The sequence below is a fragment of the Pseudophryne corroboree genome, chromosome 2 (assembly GCF_028390025.1).
Source record: "Pseudophryne corroboree isolate aPseCor3 chromosome 2, aPseCor3.hap2, whole genome shotgun sequence".
NCBI classification, from domain to species: Eukaryota; Metazoa; Chordata; class Amphibia; order Anura; family Myobatrachidae; genus Pseudophryne; species Pseudophryne corroboree.
The window spans coordinates 718,915,560-718,938,700 of record NC_086445.1 but is presented as its reverse complement, the minus strand read 5'-3'; the positions used below and the strand labels follow the sequence as shown (position 1 = coordinate 718,938,700).

Genomic DNA, 23,141 nt, shown 5'->3' with positions numbered 1-23,141 from the left:
AAAAAATGAAAGAGGAGAGGCCACATAGACCGACTAAAAACACCCACGGTGTCACGAGGGTGTCCCTTGACCTAAAACAATATCCCCGAGGCCTCTCGTTGAAGCGAGACGCCAACATGACCAATTGCGACCCTTCACAAAAAGTTGTCACGTCTGTGAAAACTTCTCGACGATGACTGAATTTTTCCCGGATGGAGATCGCGTCAGCAGAGGAAATCTATTTCTCCTTCGCTTACCACCGGAACGAATACTACCAGACTTTTCGCCCCACGGCAAAACTGCATCTTCTGCCATTGCCGCTTTGCTCATTGTTCCGTCATAGCGGCTTACTTACGCCACTGCTGACAAGTGGTCTGGCAGAACTAACATGGGCCAAACACGAAGAATACGTTCGTCGAAAATATCTCCTAAATCAAGAAAGCTTTTTGCAGACAAGCTTTCCAACTTAACCTTAACCTCTGGAAATACGTCCCTTGCAAGGCCTGCTCCCCAGCCTCGGAGATCTGTATGCACGGATACCAGGATCTAAACCTGGATCCCGAACCTTCATCCCTCTAGAAGGAGATAACCGAGCAGACACCACAGGAGTGATGTCCTGGCCTTTAGGATTATATTCCGGTGCATGTGCAGGTGAAACCCGGACCACAATTCCAACTGGCCCCTTGAAAGCCACTCTGGCAGTAGACCTGCTCACCAAAACAGGCCTCGTAGGCCGCACCCATCTGTTTTAGTAACAGAACATATTGATGAAGTGTCCCAGCAAAGCTGATCCAACTATGGATCCTCAGACCTCTTTCCACAGGAAAAACACCGAACATTAACCGGTCAGTATCTACTCTGAAACCCACCTCCGACAGCTGTGACGGTGGGAACAACAGCCAATCCCTGTGTCGAACAACAGTCAGAGAGAAACAACGATTTGCACCTTTATACAGGGACAACCGGACAATGTCATGAACCTGACGCACCTCTGTATGACGTAGCGTACTACCTCCCCATCCAGAGGGAAACGGCAAGAAATTAGAAAAACAGTAAGGGGAACAACCGTAACTCAGAATGCTCCCCTTTTGGATTCCATAAATAACTCACAAGTCTTAGTCTATTCCTGGACTAACTGAAATTATTAGACGAGCGCTCACCGGAGTGGGGACTAGCCAGATAGACTCAGCGACAAGTGGTGGATGTGTTGGAAACAGAAAACGACATCCACTTCTGTGAACCTACCAAGGCTGCAAGACTCTTACCTTTCAACCTTCCACTGTCTGCACAGAAAAGGAAAAAAAGAACAGTATCGAACCGGTTAAAACGACTGCATCCCACAAAAAAAATGCGTCACCAACCGTTGTGAAGGAGGCTAACTCACGAAGTTAGACTTACCAGTTGTATCCGCCGAGAGTGACTGAATAGAGGGCTCACCAAACAGCTGTATACCTCCCCCGAGTATCTCTCGGAGACAACCTCAGCATTTTCCCGGCTACACCTCCTGCTGTCACGCGGCAGCCTGCTGCAATGTTATAAAGTAGAATCAACATAAGCAAGCTTACCCACTCTGGGTAGGGTAATTCTATCGGATGCCTACCCGAATACAACACTCCCTCATGTGCATGCAATGCAAATAAGGCCAAAGTATAGAAATAAAATATCACTTCGCTTCCTGTGTATGATCCTTTGCAACCGGGCTCTGCGTCGACCAGGAGTTGACTGCCGTAATGTTCTCTCCGCGTCGGGAAGAGAATAATATTCGGACTCGTCACGGCCAATCTAGAGCTTAATCAACAGAGCGATCAGCACATGAGAAGAATACCATTATCTTAGCATTCATGGATCTACATAATGTAATACACAATAAAACACACATATCCTAACCATGCATATATAAACATATATCTACATATATATATACATATAGATATAACCTATACGCAAGTGGATTGTCCAGACCCATCAGGTCCCAGTAATGTGTTGTGAATGTGTATGACCATGTACTGACGTGCCCCCGATGTGGATCTACCAGGAACGTTATGGTCGACAGAAACTGAGTAAATGTCGACAGCAAGGAATAGTAAGCGGGCAAAAAATAATAATAATCTTGGAACCCCGAGGGGTCTGAGGGAATTATACATATACAATTTCAATAACACTCCCCCAACATATACCTATATATAGAGACGTTGGTGTGTGGGAGCCTGGAGCGCAGCCCTACCGCTGCTGTTACCTCCGTTACTGAAGTCTTCTGCCGTCACTGAAGCCTTTTTTTTCTTCCAATACTCACCCGGCTTCTTTCTTCCGGCTTTTGTGAGGGGATTGACGGCGTGGCTCCGGGAACAAGCAGCTAGGCGCACCAAGTGATCGAACCCTCTGGAGCTAATGGTGTCCAGTAGCCGAGAAGCAGAGCCTTTAAACTAAGAAGTAGGTCCTGCTTCTCTCCCCTCACTCCCACGATGCAGGGAGCCTGTAGCCAGCAGGTCTGCCTGAAAATAAAAAACCTAACATAAAGTCTTTCAGAGAAACTCAGGAGAGCTCCCCTAGTGTGTGACCCATCACTCCTGGGCACAAAGTCTAACTGAGGTCTGGAGGAGGGGCATAGAGGGAGGAGCCAGTTCACACCCAGTTTAAGTCTTTATAGTGTGCCCAAGCTCCTGCGGATCCGTCTATACCCCATGGTCCTTTTGGAGTCCCCAGCATCCTCTAGGACGTATGAGAAACCACAGTAATATTATCAGACTCTTATGCATTATGCACTTATCCAACTATTCGCGCTCAAAAGGTAGATACTTAGTGCTGTATAACCCATACTCAGTAGAGTGGGATACAGGAAGACTTACCCTGCTTCCAGGATTGATCAATATGTCTGCTCCGTGAACCTATAGTGAACACAGATGCCCAAGTGAACACTGATGCACCAGTCACACAGCCGCCTATGCTGCGACTGGGTCCCTTAGTACACAGCGTCTCAGACGGAAGCAGGAACACAGTTCATGGCGGGATACTCGGAGGAAACTGGTCATGAACCGGGGGAAGGGGTGACCAGGAGAGCATCTGACTCCCCACTGCTGACATCAACCCTAGGGATCGTGGCCTCATACTACTCCTGGAGCCTATGATCCCTAAGGGCTAGCGCTGGTGCACCCGAGGTGGCAGCCGCGTCAGCGACTGTTTGGTAGTCTCCTCCCAAAGCAGTGCATCCGTGTCCGTATTCCCCCTCTAAGTGGAACCGATCCCTTACCTTCTTCCCCATGCTCCGGCCACAGCCTGGTAATGTCTGCTGGACCTGCTAGTATATCCGACACAGACGCCCGCTGAAACAGCACTGTACTCATGGGTAAGTATTGTCGCAGGCCAATGGAGAGTTGTTGGAGCGACTCTTTCTTAGGTACGTATAAGATGCTTTTTAGGAAGATCACGCAATAAAATAGTAAGACTATAAAAATAAAATAAGAAAGCTTATGGCTGCTAAAAACCAGCAGCCCAATGACCATGGTCCGCTTCCTGCCGCACCAAACAAAAAAATGATTTGCCTGAGCCAGGAGGCGGGGCTATATGGATGGGCACGTTGCATGCTGGGAGGCTGAAAAGCTTTGACCGATTGGTGCAAATCCGCTGTCGCTTCATCATATCCCAATGTTATCCTGCGGATAACCTGTGGACCCTGCCGGAGAAAATATTAATTTATTCAAGTTTGGAATAAAGCTGTAACCTAACAAAATGTGGAAAAAATGAAGCACTGTGAATACTTTCCGGATGCACTGTATATCTTCTGGAGGGGGGCTGGAGTCTAACTGTATCCTGTCTCTACCCAGCAGGCCAAAGATTAATCCATATGTCAGGGCTGCCATAGAGTCCGAAAAAGAAATAAGGAACCTATCAAAATTTGCATAGAAAGGGTGAGGTGTCACAGTAGGCTGAAAAAAAAAGAAATGAAAAGTATATATCTTCATTCTTTAACAACAGTTTTTTTTTTAAATATTTGTATTTTAAGTTATTTAAATGTTCCCTTCCTACATTGCTAAGGTATGCTTTACTGAGGAGGGTGTGAGAGCACTTATTTTCTTAGGCAAATGTCTGTGTATCACATTTGAAGTGTACATCCCAATCATTTAGTTGCACAGAATGCTACTGAATTACTCAGAAAATGGCATAGGGGGGTTTGGAATATAATGGGGGAAAAAATGGATTTTCACCAGAATCATTTTCACAGAATTGCACAGACCCAGAACCATTAATGCAGTCTTAAAAAGAGCAGAGCATATTGCTAAATATCAATATGCATGAAAACATTAGATGTAGACCACATGTAAATAGATTACGTTCCTAATTCAGACCTGATCGCTAGGCTGCGTTTTTGTACAGCCTGCGATTAGGTCTGAAGTGCGCATGCACCGAAATGCGCAGGTGCGCCGGTCCGCAGCATCGGGGCTCACCGGATGGTGCGAGAAAAGCGATCGCACGGGCGATCACAAGGTTTCTGACAGGAAGAGGGCGTTTGTGGGTGGCAACTGACCGTTTTTAAGGAGTGTCCAGAGAAATGCAGGAGGGGCCAGGCGTTTGAAGGGAGGGTTTCTAACGTCAGCTCCGGCCCTGATCATCGCACTGGAAGAGTAAGTCTTGGTCTGTGCAGAGACTGCACAAACTCCTGTTTGTGCAGCTCTCCTGCACATGCGATTGCACCCCTGCACAGCGATTTCTCCCTCCCCCTGCAGGCGGCGACTACCTGATCGCACGGATGCAAAAAATGCACCCTAGCGATCAGGTCTGAATTAGGCCCTACATGCCCAAATAATGTGGACACCTGAAACTTCAACACAACAAAGAGTAATAACAAGAGACCGGAACCAAAGTATGCACTGCAAACAATAATACCACATAAATAACGAGATTTATGGTAAGAACTTATCGTTGTTACATCTCTCTCTGCAAGGTACACTGGGCTCCACAGGGAATGACATTGGGGTGTAGAGTAGGATCTTGATCCGAGGCACCAACAGGCTCAAAGCTTTGACTGTTCCCAGAATGCCTAGCGCCGCCTCCTCTATAACCCCGCCTCCATGCACAGGAGCTCAGTTTTTATTAACCAGTCCAATGCAGTAGCAGGTAAAAGAGATGACAACTGTTAGTAGCCTCAAACACCACACACTCACGACAGGAGAGGGTGTCAGCGGCTAAGGCCTTACCAACCCAAAGAAGCTAAGTGCGTCAGGGTGGGCGCCCTGTGGAGCCCAGTGTACCTCGCAGAAAGAAATTTAACAACGGTAAGTTCTTACCATAACTCTCGTTTTCTGCTGCAGGGTACACTGGGCTCCACAGGGAATGACATTGAGGATGTCCTAAAGCAGTTCCTTATGGGAGGGGACGCACTGTAGCGGGTACAAGAAAACGGCGTCCAAAGGAAGCATCCTGGGAGGCGGAAGTATCAAAGGCATAGAACCTTATGAACGTGTTCACTGAGGACCACGTAGCCGCCTTGCACAATTCTTCAAGGGTTGCACCACGGCGGGCACCCAAGAAGGTCCAATCGACCGAGTAGAATGGGCCTTGATGGTAGCAGGAGCTGGAAGGCCAGCCTGTACATAAGCATGTGCAATCACCATTCTAATCCATCTGGCCAGGGTCTGCTAGTGAGCAGGCCAGCCACGTTTGTGAAAACCAAACAGAACAAAGAGAGAATCCGACTTCCTGATGGAGGCAGTTCTCTTCACGTAGATACGGAGAGCCCGTACCACATCCAAAGACCGTTCTTTGGAAGACAAACCAGGAGAGGCAAAGGCCGGAAACACAATCTCCTGATTAAGGTGGAAAGAAGATACCACCTTAGGTAAATACCCGGGACGTGTTCTAAGAATCACCCGATTAGATATGGTGACCTACAAGACAAGGCACCCAAATCCGACACCTGTCTAGCAGAGGCAATAGCCAGCAGAAACAATACCTTAAGAGAAAGCCACTTAAGGTCTGCAGATTCAAGAGGCTCAAACGGAGACCCTTCCAATGCCTCCAGAACCACCGACAAGTCCCAAGGAGCCACCGGCGGGACATAAGGAGGTTGAATCCGCAACACACCCTGAGTGAACGTACGCACATCAGGCAAGGTCGCAATTTTTCTCTGAAACCAAACCGACAAGGCAGAAATATGAACCTTGATGGAGGCCAGACGAAGGCCAAAGTCCAGGCCTTGTTGTAAAAAGGCCAAAAGTTTGGCCGTACTAAACTTGTAAGCGTCATGATTGTTAGATGCGCACCAAGCAAAGTAAGAATTCCAGACCCTATGATAAATCCGAGCAGAAGCCGGTTTCCGGGCCTTCAACATGTTTTGAATGACCGCCTCAGAAAATCGTTTGGCCCTTAAGATGGACGCTTCAAGAGCCACGCCGTCAAAGCCAATTGGGCTAAATCCTGATATACACAGGGGCCCGAGTAGATCTGGGTGCTGCGAAGAAGAAGGGGACGCTCTATCGAGAGACCCTGAAGGTCTAAGAACCACTTCCGTCTGGGCCACGCTGGAGCGATCAGAAGTAGGATTCCTCCTCCTTGCTTGAACTTCCTTATTACTCTGGGCAGGAGTGACACCGGAGAGAACACGTATGGCAGCTGAAAGTTCCATAGAATTGCCAGTGCGTCCACAAATGCTGATTGAGGATCCCTTGTCCTTGCTCCGAAGACCAGAACCATGTGATTGTGTCGAGACGCCATCAGGTCCACATCTGGAAGGCCCTACTTGTCCACGAGTTGAAACACTTCTGGATGGAGGCTCCACTCTCCGGCATGTACGTCCTGACGACTGAGAAAGTCCACTTCCCAGTTTAGGACCCCTGGAATGAACACTGCCGTTATGTCTGGTAGATGGCATTCTGCCCACTGAAGAATGTGATATTTCCCTCATTGCCATGCGGCTTCGAGTGCCGCCTTGATGATTGATGTACGCCACCGTGGTAGCGTTGTCCGACTGTACTTGAACAGGTCTGTTCTGTATTAAATGCTGGGCCAAGTTCAATGAGTTGAACACCGCCCGCAATTCCAGAATTTTTTATCGGTAGGAGAGACTCCTTCTTGGTCCACTGACCCTGAAGGGAGTTGTTGCTGCAACACCGCGCCCCAACCCCTCAAACTGGCATCCGTCGTCAGAAGGACCCAGTTGGAGATCCAGAAGTACGACCCCTGCTCAGTCGTTGGTCCTGAAGCCACCAGCACAGTGACAGATGGACCTCCGGAGACAATTAGATCATTTGAGGCCTGATCCGGTGAGGCAGGCCATCTCACTTGGAAAGAATCAGCCTCTGGAGAGGGTGGGAATGGAATTGAGCGTACTCCACCATGTCGAAAGCTGACACCATGAGACCTAGCACTTTCATTGCCGAATGTATCGACACTTGCGGACGAGATAGGAAGCATCAAATCCTGTCCTGAAGCTTCTGGACTTTCTCCTGAGACAAGAACAACCGCTGGTTGTGAGTGTCCAACAACGCTCCCAGGTGCACCATGCTCTGAGCATGGACCAGGGAGGATTTCTTCCAGTTGATGAGCTACTAGTGGGCTTGCAGAAACTGGATAGTCAGATCCAGATGACGTAGTAGAATCTCTGGGGAATTTGCCAGGATCAACAAGTTATCCAAGTACGGTAGGTTCCTGACCCCTTGACGGCGGAGTACAGCTGTCATTACCGCCATGACCTTGGTGAAGACTCACGGAGCCGTGGTCAAACCAAAAGGTAACGCCCAAAACGGGTAATGGATGTTGCTAACCGCAAAGGTCAGGTACTGCTGATGCGACACTGCAATGGGAATATGCAGGTAAGCATCCTGTATGTCCAGTGAGACCATATAGTCCCCAGGCTCCAAGGCCAGAAAAATTGAGCGAAGACTTTCCATACGAAACTTGGAGACCTTCACAAATATGTTCAAGGACTTGAGATTGAGAATGGGCCGGGAAGATCCATTTGGTTTCGGGACTAGGAACAGCGGTGAATAGTACCCTTGCCTCTCTGAGCCAGAGGCACCTGTACTACCACTCCTGTGTCCAGGAGGGACTGTACCACCGAATGGAGTTTTTGCCTTCGCCTGATCCGAAGGGACGTCTTTCAGGCAAAATCGATGAGGAGGGCGATTCTTGAAGGAGACGGCGTAACCTTAAGTGACGACTTCCAGTACCCAGGCATCGGAAGTGGTCTTCAACCATTCCTGGGTAAACCCTAGAAGTCGGCCCCACACCCTGGAATCCCCCAGAGTGAGGCCCGCCCTGTCATGCAGCAGGCTTGTTAGTTTTGGAAGCAGGCTGACGGGCAGCCCAGGCCCATTTGGGCTTATAGGGTTTGGAAGTGTGAACCTGTTTTGGGTACGCCTGATCTTTTACTTTCCCTGAAGGATTAAAAGAGGTACTCTTAGCCTTCAGCACCGAAGGAGCAGTACTAGGAAGACATGCTGTTTTAGCAGACGCTAAGTCAGCCAATATCTTGTTGAGGTCTTCTCCAAAAAGAATGTCTCCTTTGAAGGGGAGTACCTCCAAGGTTTTCTTAGAGTCCATGTCCACAGACCAGGACCGTAACCAGAGAATTCGGCGAGCCAAAATGGACGTAGTAGAAGCCTTGGCCGCCAGAATACCGGCATCAGAAGCCGCCTCTTTAATGTAATGAGACACTGTAACAATATATGGCAGGCATTGTCTAGCATGATCAGAAACACTGGAAGGCAACTCCACCTCCAGCTCCTGAGCCCACGCTTCCACAGCTTCTGCAGCCCATGTTGCTGCAATAGTGGGCCTATGCACCGCACCGTTTAGGGTGTAGATTGCCTTCAAATAACCCTCCACACGCTTGTCCGTTGGCTCTCTCAAGGACGTGACGGTAGTTACAGGCAGAGCTGAGGATACTACCAGCCACGCCACTTGCGAATCCACTGGCGGGGGTGTTTCCCAATTTTTACTAAGCTCCGCAGCGAGGGAGTAGCGAGCCAGCATCATCTTGTGAGGCGTGAACTTCTTTCCTGGATTTTCCCAGGACTCCTGACGTATGTCAACTAAATGTTCAGAGTGAAGTAAAACTTTTTAACCACCTTCTGACGACGTTTAAACCTGTCCGGTTTCTTAGGGGCAGTGTCAGGCTCCGGCTCATCATCAACCTGAAGAATGAGCCAGATAGCCTCTAACAAGTCAGGAACATCCACCTGCGAAACAACTTCCCCATCAGAAGCATCAGGATCAGAATCTGTGGGGTCCGTATAAATGCCATCCTCATCAGACGGGGTGTCTGGGACATTGGTGGATTGTGAGGGAGTAATTGCCCGCTTAGAGGACCCCTTGGTCTTAGGCGGGCGAAGGTTAGACTTTTGAGCAGTCAGTGATTGGTTCAATTGCTGTAACTGATTGGACAGTTGATCTGCACATGGCGGGTTAACCGCGGGGACATTAAACGGTCGTACTGGCACAGGAGGACCCATAGGGGGCGTTAGCCTAGTTACTAGCGTATTCAATAGCGTGGAGAAGGTAGCCCAAGGTGGGTCATTTTGCACCCCCGTTAGTACAGTCCCACTGGGGGGCAAGGAACCCCCAGAACCTGTACTCTCAGCTGCTATGTTATCCTCAAATGTGTCTGCAGAGTCAACACCACGCAATGTGGGATCAGCCCCAGCTCCGTTGCCCTTTGTAGCGGACATAATCAAAAGCTCAATGCAAGGCAACACAGAACAATATCAGCAGCACAATACCTGACAAGAACTCCCTGTGTAGTGTATCAGCACAAATAGGGAATTCAAGAGGTATAATAAGATTTTACTCACCGGTAAATCTATTTCTCGTAGTCCGTAGTGGATGCTGGGACTCCGTAAGGACCATGGGGATTAGCGGCTCCGCAGGAGACTGGGCACAACTAAAGAAAGCTTTAGGACTACCTGGTGTGCACTGGCTCCTCCCACTAAGACCCTCCTCCAGACCTCAGTTAGGATACTGTGCCCGGAAGAGCTGACACAAATAGGAAGGATTTTGAATCCCGGGTAAGACTCATACCAGCCACACCAATCACACCGTATAACTCGTGATACTATACCCAGTTAACAGTATGAAATATAACTGAGCCTCTCAACAGATGGCTCAACAATAACCCTTTAGTTAGGCAATAACTATAAACAAGTATTGCAGACAATCCGCACTTGGGATGGGCGCCCAGCATCCACTACGGACTACGAGAAATAGATTTACCGGTGAGTAAAATCTTATTTTCTCTGACGTCCTAAGTGGATGCTGGGACTCCGTAAGGACCATGGGGATTATACCAAAGCTCCCAAACGGGCGGCAGAGTGCGGATGACTCTGCAGCACCGAATGAGCAAACTCTAGGTCCTCCTCAGCCAGGGTATCAAACTTGTAGACTGTTGCAAAAATGTTTGAACCCGACCAAGTAACAGCTCGGCAAAGTTGTAAAGCCGAGACCCCTCGGGCAGCCGCCCAAGAAGAGCCCACTTTCCTTGTGGAATGGGCTTTTACAGATTTAGGGTGCGGCAGTCCAGCCGCAGCATATGCAAGTTGAATCGTGCTACAGATCCAGCGAGCAATAGTCTGCTTAGAAGCAGGAGCACCCAGCTTGTTGGGTGCATACAGGATAAATAGCGAGTCAGTTTTCCTGACTCCAGCCGTCCTGGAAACATATACTTTTCAGGGCCCTGACTACGTCCAGTAACTTGGAATCCTCCAAGTCCCAAGTAGCCGCAGGCACCACAATAGGTTGGTTCACATGAAAAACTGATACCACCTTAGGAAGGAATTGGGAGCGAGTCCTCAATTCCGCCCTATCCATATAAAAAACAGATAAGGGCTTTTGTATGACAAAGCCGCCAATTCTGATACACGCCTGGCCGACGCCACGGCCCACAGCATGACCACTTTCCACGTGAGGTATTGTAGCTCCACGGATTTAAGTGGCTCAACCCAATGCGACTTCAGGAAAACCAACACCACGTTGAGATCCCACGGTGCCACTTGAAGCACAAACAGGGGCTGACTATGCAGCACTCCCTTAACAAAAGTCAGAACTTCAGGCAGTGAAGCCCGTTCTATTTTGGAAGAAAATCGATAGAGCCGAAATCTGGACCTCAATGGAACCCAAGTTTAGGCCCATAGTCACTCCTGACTGTAGGAAGTGCAGAAAACGACCCAGCCGCAATTCCTCTGTTGGGGCCTTCCTGGCCTCACACCACGCAACATATTTTCGCCAAACACGGTGATAATGGTTTGCGGTTACTTCTTTCCTGGCTTTTATCAGCGTAGGAATGACTTCCTCCGGAATGCCCTTTTCCTTTAGGATCCGGAATTCAACCGCCATGCCGTCAAACGCAGCCGCGGTAATTCTTGGAACAGACAGGGCCCCTGCTGTAGCAGATCCTGTCTGAGCGGTAGAGGCCATGGGTCCTCTGATATCATTTCTTGAAGTTCTGGGTACCAAGCTCTTCTTGGCCCATCCGGAACCACGAGTATCGTTCTTACTCCTCGTTTTCTTATTATTCTCAGTACCTTTGGTATGAGAGGCAGAGGAGGGAATACATAAACCGACTGGTACACCCAAGGTGTCACTAGAGCGTCCACAGCTATTGCCTGAGGGTCCCTTGACCTGGCGCAATATCTAGTTTTTTGTTTAGGCGGGACGCCATCATGTCCACCTGTGGCCTTTCCCAACGGTTTACCAACAGTTGGCAGACTTCTGGATGAAGTCCCCACTCTCCCGGGTGTAGGTCGTGTCTGCTGAGGAAGTCTGCTTCCCAGTTGTCCACTCCCGGAATGAACACTGCTGACAGTGCTAAGACGTGATTTTTCGCCCATCGGAGAATCCTTGTGGCTTCTGCCATCGCCATCCTGCTTCTTGTGCCGCCCTGTCGGTTTACATGGGCGACTGCCGTGATGTTGTCTGATTGGATCAGTACCGGCTGGTTTTGAAGCAGAGGCCTTCAGTTCCAGAATATTTATGTGTAGGGACGACTCCTGACTTGACCAAAGTCCTTGGAAATTTCTTCCCTGTGTGACTGCCCCCCAGCCTCGAAGGCTGGCATCCGTGGTTACCAGGACCCAGTCCTGTATGCCGAATCTGCGGCCCTCTTGAAGATGAGCACTCTGCAGCCACCACAGTAGAGATAACCCTGTCTCCAAGGACCAGGGTATCAGCCGATGCATCTGAAGATGCGATCCCGACCACTTGTCCAAGAGGTTCCACTGAAAGGTTCTTGCATGGAACCTGCCGAATGGAATTTTGCTTCGTAAGAAGCTACCATTTTTCCCAAGACTCGTGTGCAGTGATGCACCGATACCTGTTTTGGTTTCAGGAGGTCTCTGACTAGAGATGACAGCTCCTTGGCTTTCTCCTGCGGGAGAAACACTTTTTTCTGTTCTGTGTCCAGAACCATCCCCAGGAACAGTAGGCGTGTGGTAGGAACCAGCTGTGACTTTGGAATGTATAGAATCCATCCGTGCTGTTGTAGCACTTCCCGAGATAGTGCTACTCCGACCAACAACTGCTCCTTGGACCTCGCCTTTATAAGGAGATCGTCCAAGTACGGAATAATTAAAACTCCCTTTTTCGAAGGAGTATCATCATTTCTGCCATTACCTTGGTAAAGACCCTCGGTGCCGTGGACAGTCCAAACGGCAGTGTTTGGAATTGGTAATGGCAATCCTGTACCACAAATCTGAGGTACTCCTGGTGAGGATGGTAAATGGGGACATGTAGGTAAGCCTCCTTGATGTCCAGGGATACCATGTAATCCCCCTCCTCCAGGCTTGCAATAACCGCCCTGAGCGATTCCATCTTGAACTTGAATTTTTTTATGTATGTGTTCAAGGATTTCAAATTTAAAATGGGTCTCACCGAACCGTCCGGTTTCGGTACCACAAACAGTGTGGAATAGTAACCCCGTCCTTGTTGAAGTAGGGGCACCTTGACTATCACCTGCTGGGAATACAGCTTGTGAATTGCCTCTAGCACAGCCTCCCTGCCTGAGGGAGTTGTCGGCAAGGCAGATTTGAGGAAACGGCGGTCATTACATTCATTCTGGATGCCAGCCGGCAAAATATCCCTCTGTGCATCCCTCATATATAAGACAATGTCTTATGTTCGCAAAATAGTATCCCTGTTTGACAGGGTTACAGACCACGCTGCAGCAGCACTATCTGCAGGTCTCAGTCTAGTACCTGAGTGTGTAAATACAGACTTCAGGATAGCCTCCTGCTTTTTATCAGCAGGTACCTTCAAAGTGGCCGTATCCTAAGACGGCAGTGCCACCTTTTTTGACAAACGTGTGAGCGCCTTATCCACCCCTCCCAGCGTAACTTATCCTCTGGCGGGAAAGGGTACGCCATCAGTAACTTTTTAGAAATTACCAGTTTCTTATCGGGGAAACCCACGCTTTTTCACACTTCATTCACTCATTTGATGGGGGAACAAAACACTGCCTGCTTTTTCTCCCCAAACATAAAACCCTTTTTTAGTGGTACTTGGGTTAATGTCAGAAATGTGTAACACATTTTTTATTGCCGGGATCATGTAACGGATGTTCCTAGTGGATTGTGTATATGTCTCAACCTCGTCGACACTGGAGTCAGACTCCGTGTCGACATCTGTGTCTGCCATCTGAGGGAGCGGGCGTTTTTGAGCCCCTGATGGCCTTTGAGACGCCTGGGCAGGCGCGGGCTGAGAAGCCGGCTGTCCCATAGCTGTTACGTCATCCAGCCTTTTATGTAAGGAGTTGACACTGTTGGTTTATACCTTCCACCTATCCATCCACTCTGGTGTCGGCCCCACAGGGGGCGACATCACATTTATCGGCATCTGCTCTGCCATCACATAAGCCTCCTCATCAAACGTGTCGACACAGCCGTACCGACACACCGCACACACACAGGGAATGCTCTGACTGAGGACAGGACCCCACACAGCCCTTTGGGGAGACAGAGAGAGAGTATACCAGCACACACCAGAGCGCTATATAATTTAGGGATTAACACTATATTGAGTGAATTTTTCCCAATAGCTGCTTGTATATACAATATTGCGCCTAAATTTAGTGCCCCCCCTCTCTTTTTAACCCTTTGAGCCTTGCAAACTACAGGGGAGAGCCTGGGGAGCTGTCTTCCAGCTGCACTGTGAAGAGAAAATGGCGCCAGTGTGCTGAGGGAGATAGCTCCGCCCCTTTTTCGCTGACTTTTCTCCGCTTTTTTATGGATTCTGGCAGGGGTATTTATCACATATATAGCCTCTGGGGCTATATATTGTGATATATTTGCCAGCCAAGGTGTTTTTATTGCTGCTCAGGGTGCCCCCCCCCCAGCGCCCTGCACCCTCAGTGACCGGAGTGTGAAGTGTGCATGAGGAGCAATGGCGCACAGCTGCAGTGCTGTGCGCTACCTTGGTGAAGACTGATGTCTTCTGCCGCCGATTTTCCAGACCTCTTCTTGCTTCTGGCTCTGTAAGGGGGACGGCGGCGCGGCTCCGGGAACAAACACCAAGGCCAGTTCCATGCGGTCGATCCCTCTGGAGCTAATGGTGTCCAGTAGCCTAAGAAGCCCAAGCTAGCTGCAAGCAGGTAGGTTCGCTTCTTCTCCCCTTAGTCCCTCAATGCAGTGAGCCTGTTGCCAGCAGGTCTCACTGTAAAATAAAAAACCTAAAATAAACTTTCTTTCTAGGAGCTCAGGAGAGCCCCTAGTGTGCATCCAGCTCGGCCAGGCACAGAAATCTAACTGAGGCTTGGAGGAGGGTCATAGTGGGAGGAGCCAGTGCACACCAGGTAGTCTAAAAGCTTTCTTTTAGTTGTGCCCAGTCTCCTGCGGAGCTGCTATTCCCCATGGTCCTTTCGGAGTCCCAGCATCCACTAGGACGTTAGAGAAACTAAGCTCCTGTGCACGGAGGCGGGGTTATAGAGGAGGCGGCGCTAGGCATTCTGGGAACAGTCAAAGCTTTGAGCCTGTTGGTGCCTCGGCTCAAGATCTTACTCTACACCCCAATGTCATTCCCTGTGGAGCCCAGTGTACCCCGCAGCAGAAAAATCTTTTTAACTTCACAAGACTGCGTGGTGCACTTTCATCAAGCTTACATATCTCAAGCACTGTTAACAAGCAGGGCCAGTGTATAAGTTTTGTCTGCATGCCCTGATCCTCCTAACCTAGTGTGGAGTGGGGTAGCATCTGTTCTTGGTAATTGTGCTGTGCCGTCATAGTCCAGCACCATACCCACAAATCCATTACAAACTTAAGAGAAGCAACAGCCAGTAGCTTTAGAAGTAAGAAGCGGTCAATTGCAGCCCCCTTCATGTCAACTCTCAGAGTAGGGGCAAGACAGTGACAATCAAGACACTGACTTTGTACCATCCAATGATAGAACATTGGGGACTAACATAAAATACATTTACAAATAGTTTAAGCAATTTTCTTGCAGGTAAACATCAGAAATGTACTACATTATATACTGTATGTATGCTATAGATGAACTAAAAATAATGGTTCTGCAGAGGAACATTAAACTCTTCTAAGGAAAATGTTTGAAATATAATTGTGTTTTTAAATTAACATTCTCAACTCTGCTCCTTTATACTCACCCATAACCTATTTTGTTGTACCTCAAGCCCTCATTTTATGACACTATATTTTTTAAACTATTGGTAATACCTCTTTTGTTATTTTTCAATAAAATGACTTACCCTATTGGCTGAGAACTTACTGCATCAGCAGCTAAACTATTTAACCAATATGGAATATACTGCTGTTCATTAGAATTCTTGGTGACCATTGTATTAACATTCATTTAACATTTAGTTCTGAACCTTTAATAAATTCTTTTCACTTATACCACATTATTTACTTGGGTGGTGGGAGCGGCATTCTTCAAACAGTATTACACAATTGCTTGTTTGTATTGTCTCTCCCTTTATGTTTCTCTGAGAACCTGAAATATTTCAGAGACATCGGAAATCTGGATTTAAATATATTGGTCAAAGAGGCTGCTTTGATTGCGCACAGTAACATACTCAAATCTATTGTCACAATTGTCTCTCTTTTTACATGTGCATGTTCACCAATGTAGTTAAATATAAACTATGCAAAATGGTTTCATCTACTTCGTTGGCCAGTCAGGAAGAAAGTAGATTTTCTCTTTAGAGTCATTGGTAAAGTAAATTAAGTAGTTGTACACTATGTAGACAAAAGCGATTGGACAACAGCAGGCGGTATGTTTTGCCATTCCGCCTTAAGTACAGTGACCAACTGTGACAATGAAGAAAGTCGAGTCGGTCTAGAATGCACCCGTCGCTCCAATTCGTCCCAGTGGTTCTCAATGGGGTTAAGATCTGGACTATAAAATGACCAGTCCATCTGGATTAGTAAATGTTCTGTATACCAGCCCTGTAAACATGACGCAACCTACAATGATCCTTTTTTCAAACTCTCTTAGCTCCTTCCGGCAAGACATTTTGCACCTGTGAGTGGGCATTTTTCTATAGCAGAACAAGGGCCATTCATGTCTACTTGTTCTTGCAATCTGCTTAAACTAGCTTTAAATATCCCCTTTCACCTCCTTTGCTGTAGTGGGATGAAGAAGTGTTTACACGAGAAGACCATAACATCCACTGCTATCATTACTTGTGCTCGGTCATGGTAATTAAATTAGAATGCCCACAACTATCTGCATTCCAAAGCACACCCACTCAAGCTGGTAAAATATTTCTTAAAAATCATTTTATAGTAACAGTTTTTTTTTAACATTACATTACACAGTCATTACACATACTTTTTCAAGGAAAGATTAATTTGGTGCAATTATATTTCCATCACATTCGCTTAACTTGTGGTGGAAAGACATCTTAAGTGCAGAAGTTTAATGTCGGTATGTGCATGGAGCATTAAGGTACCATATAAATGAAATGACATTACTTTCAGTCTACCAGTCTTACTATTCATGACATTTGCTTATCTGAGTATTTAATTCACACACTGCTTGATTCCTGAGAAATATGTTCACATTAAGATGTAGAATAACATTCGGCAATCTTGAAAAAAAAAAGTTTTATCGTGTCACTAAAACTTCAACAGGAGTTCATCTGAGGCTCAAAAGAACTGATGGCGTTCAATGGCCCAAAATAGAAAAAATGTCTAATAAAAAAAAAAAAAGGAGAAAAAAAAAACTACAGTAAATTGCAATTTTCATTAAATTAATATTCACAAAAGCCGAAATAGCACAGAACACACTTTCCACTCAATTTTAAGTGGAAAATATTGAAATAAAGCTACAGTATCATGGCTACGACTTGACAAGTGCAGTTAATATTTTATATTAATCCGATAAAGTACAAAACATCAGAAGCTGAATTGCTGTGAGAATATAATTTTTTTTTTTTTATCTTATGACTGCTGAAATATCTTCTGTCTTCCAGTCGATCCAGCCTGAACATGAAGTCAGACGATGGCTTAAGATCAAACTGCAAAGCTGCACAGATCACAACAGCGATTATTAGCATTCCAACGCCCCCAGCTTTGACGCCCGAAGGTGAGAACAGGCCTGCAAACCCGCCTGGACGCACCACAAACATTCACAGTACAAGCAACATTGTTAAAGTTTCTGCGTTGTAAGACAATGTAACTAGCATAGCGAACCAATGCTGCCGTTTTGTGTCCTTTTTTGCTGCAATATAATGGAATTAGCAGTGAAGAAGTGACAAGCTTCTGCTAAACTTGCCATTTACCACCGTGGAAAGGAGATGGGAGTACTGGATATATATACATATATACATACATGTCTATAACCATACACATAGGTGTATGTATATTTTGGATGTTGGCTGCTAGGAAGTTTCATGGCAAGTAAAGGAGTTAACACAAAAGTAAATTGACAACACTGTGTCTAAACACCTTTTTTTAAGGTTTTCAGTGGATAATATTTATTCATTAAGAAATGACTAAAAATTACAAAAAAATAAATAAAAATAAAATAAGGGATTGACAAGTAGTTTTTGAAGGTTGTGAAACGGGAAAAAACAAATGCAGCTTTCTCCCTGTAAGAGAATCTGCAAGCTACCATAACGACACAATGTTTTGTGCTTCGGAAAAAGGCTGGACAAAGGGGATGGGGTAGGGTTTGGGGAATCTATCAAAGAAAATTCTATTTTCCTGCATTTTCTGTGAAGATTGAACTGTTCAGAAAACAGATAACTCCTAGCACATTTTGGATCAGGCACATTGTAGAGGCGAGCACACACACAAACTCACAAGTGCATACATCTTCCCTTGCTGGTGTTCTTAATTCTTAGATGATTTTGTAATAGACCTTTTATGTCCAAGCAGTTCAGACTGTAATGTTGTCAGGTATTTTGTCTGTGAAAAAGCATATTTGTGAAGCATTAAAAAAACAAAAAAAAAAAAGCGGAAAAAAACCAACAAAAAAGAAAAAAAAAATACAAGTCGCTTTGATAGCATTAAGTTTATAAACCACCACTGATTTTCTGCTTTATAGAGTCTGACTTCAAAAGCAGGAGCCACTGCACATTCTGCATAAAACAAAATGTATGATGAAAACTTGGGGATTTCCAATGGCAAAGCAGTGTTGCTGAGATTTATTCATTTCAAGTAACCTGGATCTTTGTGCTCAGTGTATATACTGTAAAGGTTCCTTGCTGTTTTCACATAGATCTCTTGTTGCTCCACCTCAGGTGTTACTGAAACAGTAGACTGATGACGCTGCAGCGTGCTGGTATAAACAGACTTTTTATAGATTTGTAAGGCTTAGGGATAGGTATTATTGTATTCATCCATACAAAATATTTCCCTGCTCTCTAGATGTCCTTTTAATTTCACTTGGACTGATAGGCAATGCTTTACGTCAACACAGGGTGGCAAGCAACAGTTACCACGAAAAAGCTGACAAACCCTGATGTTTTATCTTCTATAATGAGTGACTGGAAGACCCGTTTTTGTACTGTTGTTGCCCATTGGATGTGTACATTTTACTTCTATTATTACAGTGGCTGCTAAAAGTCCAATAACCAAGTTTGTTGGTGTCATTCAGTTTTCTTCCACATTGTACAGGAAAATGGCTATTAGAGAGCAGGGGCAAAAAATGTGCAGTTATGTTTCAAAAGACTTTTTACCAAGGTGGAGGTAAAAGACACCTGAATTACATGGCATACACACAACATTTTCCAGCATTTATAGCAAACCACGGACACTACAGCACATTAGCACTGCAACATCTCTTCAGCTCCCAAGCTGCAGAATGCAAGTTACAACAATCGTAGTGACAAACAAAACCTCAAGTCAGTAGTTGGACCATGGAAAGGTCAGTTATGGCCTAGATAAAGTTACTTAGATGATTGATGTAAATTCAACATATGGCCTTCCAGCTAATGTGGAACTATACATCCCAGCATGCCCTGCCAGTTTAAGCTGGCTCTAATAGCAAAACTCTGGCAGGTTATGCAGGGATGTGTAGTTCTACAGCAGCTAGAGGGCCGCATGAATACCCATGATGTAAAGAGTCTTGAATTATTAATAATACAACAGACTGCGGCAGTAGCCCTGTTGACAGTGCAGCATGATGTATACTATTTAAAAAGCAATGTGTTAATCTGAAATAGAAGTACCCATATACAGTACCTGACTTTGAACAATAACTGCAGACTAGTGCAAAGTTATGATGAATTATGTCAGGATAATTACACTGGTAAATTTCTCTTACAGCTGCACTTGCTGAATCAGATACTTAGATACTCTTGCATCTGCCGGAAAGTGTTCACAGGATTGTCATACATTTAAATGGACATTGGGATTTGAATGGCAACCGTCATCACAATACAGTCTACGCCAGTGATGGCTAACCTTGACACTCCAGCTGTTGTTGAACTACACATCCCAGCATCAATTTTAGCATGGCCAAATAGCAAAACTGATGCAGGGCATGCTGGAATGCGTAGTTCAACAACAGCTGGAGTGTCAAGGTTAGCCATCACTGCTCTACGCAATACATTCTTTTAATAATGTCCATTTAAATAGACTAGGGGGTCATAAAGGGTTAATGGGATATATCAACTTCTAAGTAATATTTTGTCCAGTCTAGAAATATTACTGAGAAAATGGGTGTTGCACAGTCCTGTTTTAACTGAAAGACTATTACCGACAACTTTAACTGCTTTTATACATACCTTCAATTTTTACTAATACACTGCTTTCTTTCCATCTTTTGTCTGTGTTGGTCACCTAAAACTTTATATCTACTAGGCAGCAGAAATTATTTTTGATATCTTTGGATATGGCAACTGTTCTATGAACACTAAAAGGCATAGAGCAGTTGTGTCATATTAAAGGCCAACGAAAATAATCCTCAGGATTAAAGCTGCTGGTAAAAAAAACACAGGTCAGTTGTTAAGATCAAGTAATGTATTTATTAAAAGTTGCAATAGGGCATGCACAAGCCAATAAATTAAAGTCATCTATAGATGTAAAACCCACTCAAACACTATTTCATACTGGTTATAATTTCCTGTCAACAAGACAACTTGTTTAATAAGTATACTGATGGTCCAAGAGCTGCAAGGTAACACGGCTACAAAATGCTGCCCAGTTAAGGAAATCTATTTTTCCTCTTACATCCCCTGTGTATATGTCTTGTTTACTTGTCCATCCACTAATAGTTGTTTCCAGCTGTACCTGGTTAGAAGCCAGGCTAAACACAAAGACCAACAAGTTCACCAAGCCAACACACAATAGCAACGTTACTTACTAGGCTATTCAAATCAAAGCAGGGATATTCTGTAACTATTTCTCTTTATGATTACAGGAATTTGTTGTGTTTCTTTGCTATAAACAATATGTTTGCTCTTTCCCACATAGATAACAAAAATGAGGCCATGCTAATTATGATAATTGTCAATGGGTGGGTATGGCCTATTAGTGAATTGTTGCTGTCTCCACCATGTTAAGATTCTAACTGGCATACATCAGGGCATCGTGTGACAATCAAATTGCCACTACTTCAGTTTAAAATGTCAAGCGGAGGTGTGAAATGATGAGCATCGATCTACCCTTTTCAGGGAGTACATTACCAAGACGGGTAATGGAATCTCTGCAGCAAGCTTGTTTGTTCCTGTGTGAGTTACTGTATCAGATTAAATTTTCACAAGAAGCATTCCTTTCTTTTTATGTGTAAACTTCTCCAGCAATGAAAGACATTGAGAGCCAAAGACATTTGACTGGACTTGACAAGCAGAACAAAAAATATATTAGAACTACATGTCCCAACATGCAATGTGACAAAATAATGCGATGGGACAAAAAAAACAAAAGAAACTCAATTTGAGACGTTTCTGCAGTGTATTAACATGTTCACTGCCATCCTCCTTGGTGTTCTGGAGTACAATCCATATCCCACAGAACGAAGAGCAGTCATTCCCAACAAATACTTTGTGGATACATATGTGTAGGTTTGGCCTAAAGTAGGCCCTAGAAATGTTGCATAGCTGTGTAAAAGATAGAATTGTTTTAAATGTTTCAATGTTACTGTTCTATTCTATGTCTTTTCAGAGATTTTCATTTCTTGACATAACAATCTGTGTTTGTTTGTTTTCTTTCTTTTTTTAAACATATGGCAGAGCCCATTCTCTTTGTTGTCTCTGATTGCAAAACCTGTTCTCTAGATTGCTTTACTTTTTATCATTACCAATGAGCAAAGCAATTAGCAGGCAATCAATGTATACCAATACAAGAAGTACTGTATAATAATTAAGAAGGAAAACTACAGGTTGGCTCTTCTAGTGAGGAAAACTAAAGAAGTATAATTTCTTTCTTGCAGCTTAAATCCTGTTGTCTTTTATTTGAAATGTAGTGCATATGTTGAATTGTATATAATTTGCAGTAATTTGTCTTGTGCCACTACTGTAACTAATGTATCCAATCCGGATTAAACTCATTATGTGCCACACATGGACAACATATGTTTTGAGTGTTCATTAAACAATTCACAGGTAAGTCTAAGAAGCACTGCTAACCATTTTACATTATATGTTACTATACTGTTATTACTAAACTCTGGATTCTTAGGTTCTTACCTATGCTAATCATTTCCCATTCCCAAATTTCAGTTTCCTTTTATGTTTTATGCACCAGGAAATAACATACTTAATTTCTACTGGACCAAAAATTACAGAATCTGGGCGTTAGTGCCTAAAATGACCTATTTTGATGGTTAGAACCTAAAAACATAATTCTGTTAAAACTACATAAACTTACTGTGGAAATGTGTGGAATGAGTAGCTTTCATATGTAATTCATTTATACAGATGTGTCCTGTTGCAGCCTTGCTTACTGCCGGCTTCCAATATGCGCATGTATGAGTGTACGCACGCAACAACGGTCCATTCACTTCTGTGGGAAAGCATCGGCTAGGTCACAGCCTCCCGCATAATAGCGAATCGTGGGAGCAAACGCTGCAAAGAAGTAGCAGCACATATCTGTAATAAAGGCACATTGTTTCAACATAATGATATGTTGCATGGTTTGATTTTCATATATCGTATAAATTCCTAACCTGAAGTTGTTAAAACATATAAAATCCTAAAATCTCCCTGGTAATCTGCTTCTTTCAGGCTTGTTATGAGGTCCCATGTTGCCAGATAAAGCTCCCAGGTTCTCTCACTTGTGCAATACTGCAGAGGTAGCGTCTAGATTCTCTTCGTGCAGAGGACCTTTCCCATAACCCCCTGGGTCCATGTCACAATCTATTTGGAATAGAAAAGTGTGGTGAGCGAAGCGAGACACTGAGCCCGATGCGTGGCCAGCGAAGCGAGCCCGCGAGGGTCCAATGCTGCATAGAAGAAAAAAATACCCCAAACGATCGGAGAACGAAGAAAACATTTAGGAGCTGTAAGGGCGGAAGTTCTCTCCTGCCCACTCGTTTTGTCACGTCCAGGTCCTTTGCACGAAGGCAACATAGACACAACCATACTGCAGCCAACAGCATAGAAGTGCTGGATTGGTACCTATTATAGTCTGACTTGCAGGGCTGGAGCTTACAAGACTCATGGCATTGCTCTTCTTAGGTTTGAAACATTGAGAGATGTACCTATGGCTTTTTAAGTTATTTCACTTTTTACCCTGTTCCTGTCATTTCTAGTGTAAAAAAGCATCATATAAAGTAATTGT

General features: G+C 45.1%; 1 protein-coding gene across 9 annotated transcripts in view; it reads left to right on the top strand.

Annotated features, from left to right (window-relative positions):
• The window catches only part of KCND3 (potassium voltage-gated channel subfamily D member 3), a 618,909-nt gene extending 596,462 nt beyond the window's left edge, over nt 1-22,447 (top strand). For 4 of the 9 annotated variants that reach the window (XM_063955372.1, XM_063955367.1, XM_063955368.1 and 1 more), the window contains 2 exons: nt 17,387-17,499; nt 21,161-21,930. In XM_063955372.1, the coding sequence (XP_063811442.1) occupies nt 17,387-17,499; nt 21,161-21,300 (253 nt within the window). In that variant the 3' untranslated portion in view covers nt 21,301-21,930. Of the gene's footprint in view, nt 1-3,800; nt 3,882-17,386; nt 17,846-18,462; nt 21,931-22,279 lie in introns of those variants that run through there. The other 5 variants (XM_063955374.1, XM_063955371.1, XM_063955370.1 and 2 more) reach the window with 4 other exon arrangements.
• Nucleotides 22,448-23,141: the final 694 nt, after the last annotated feature.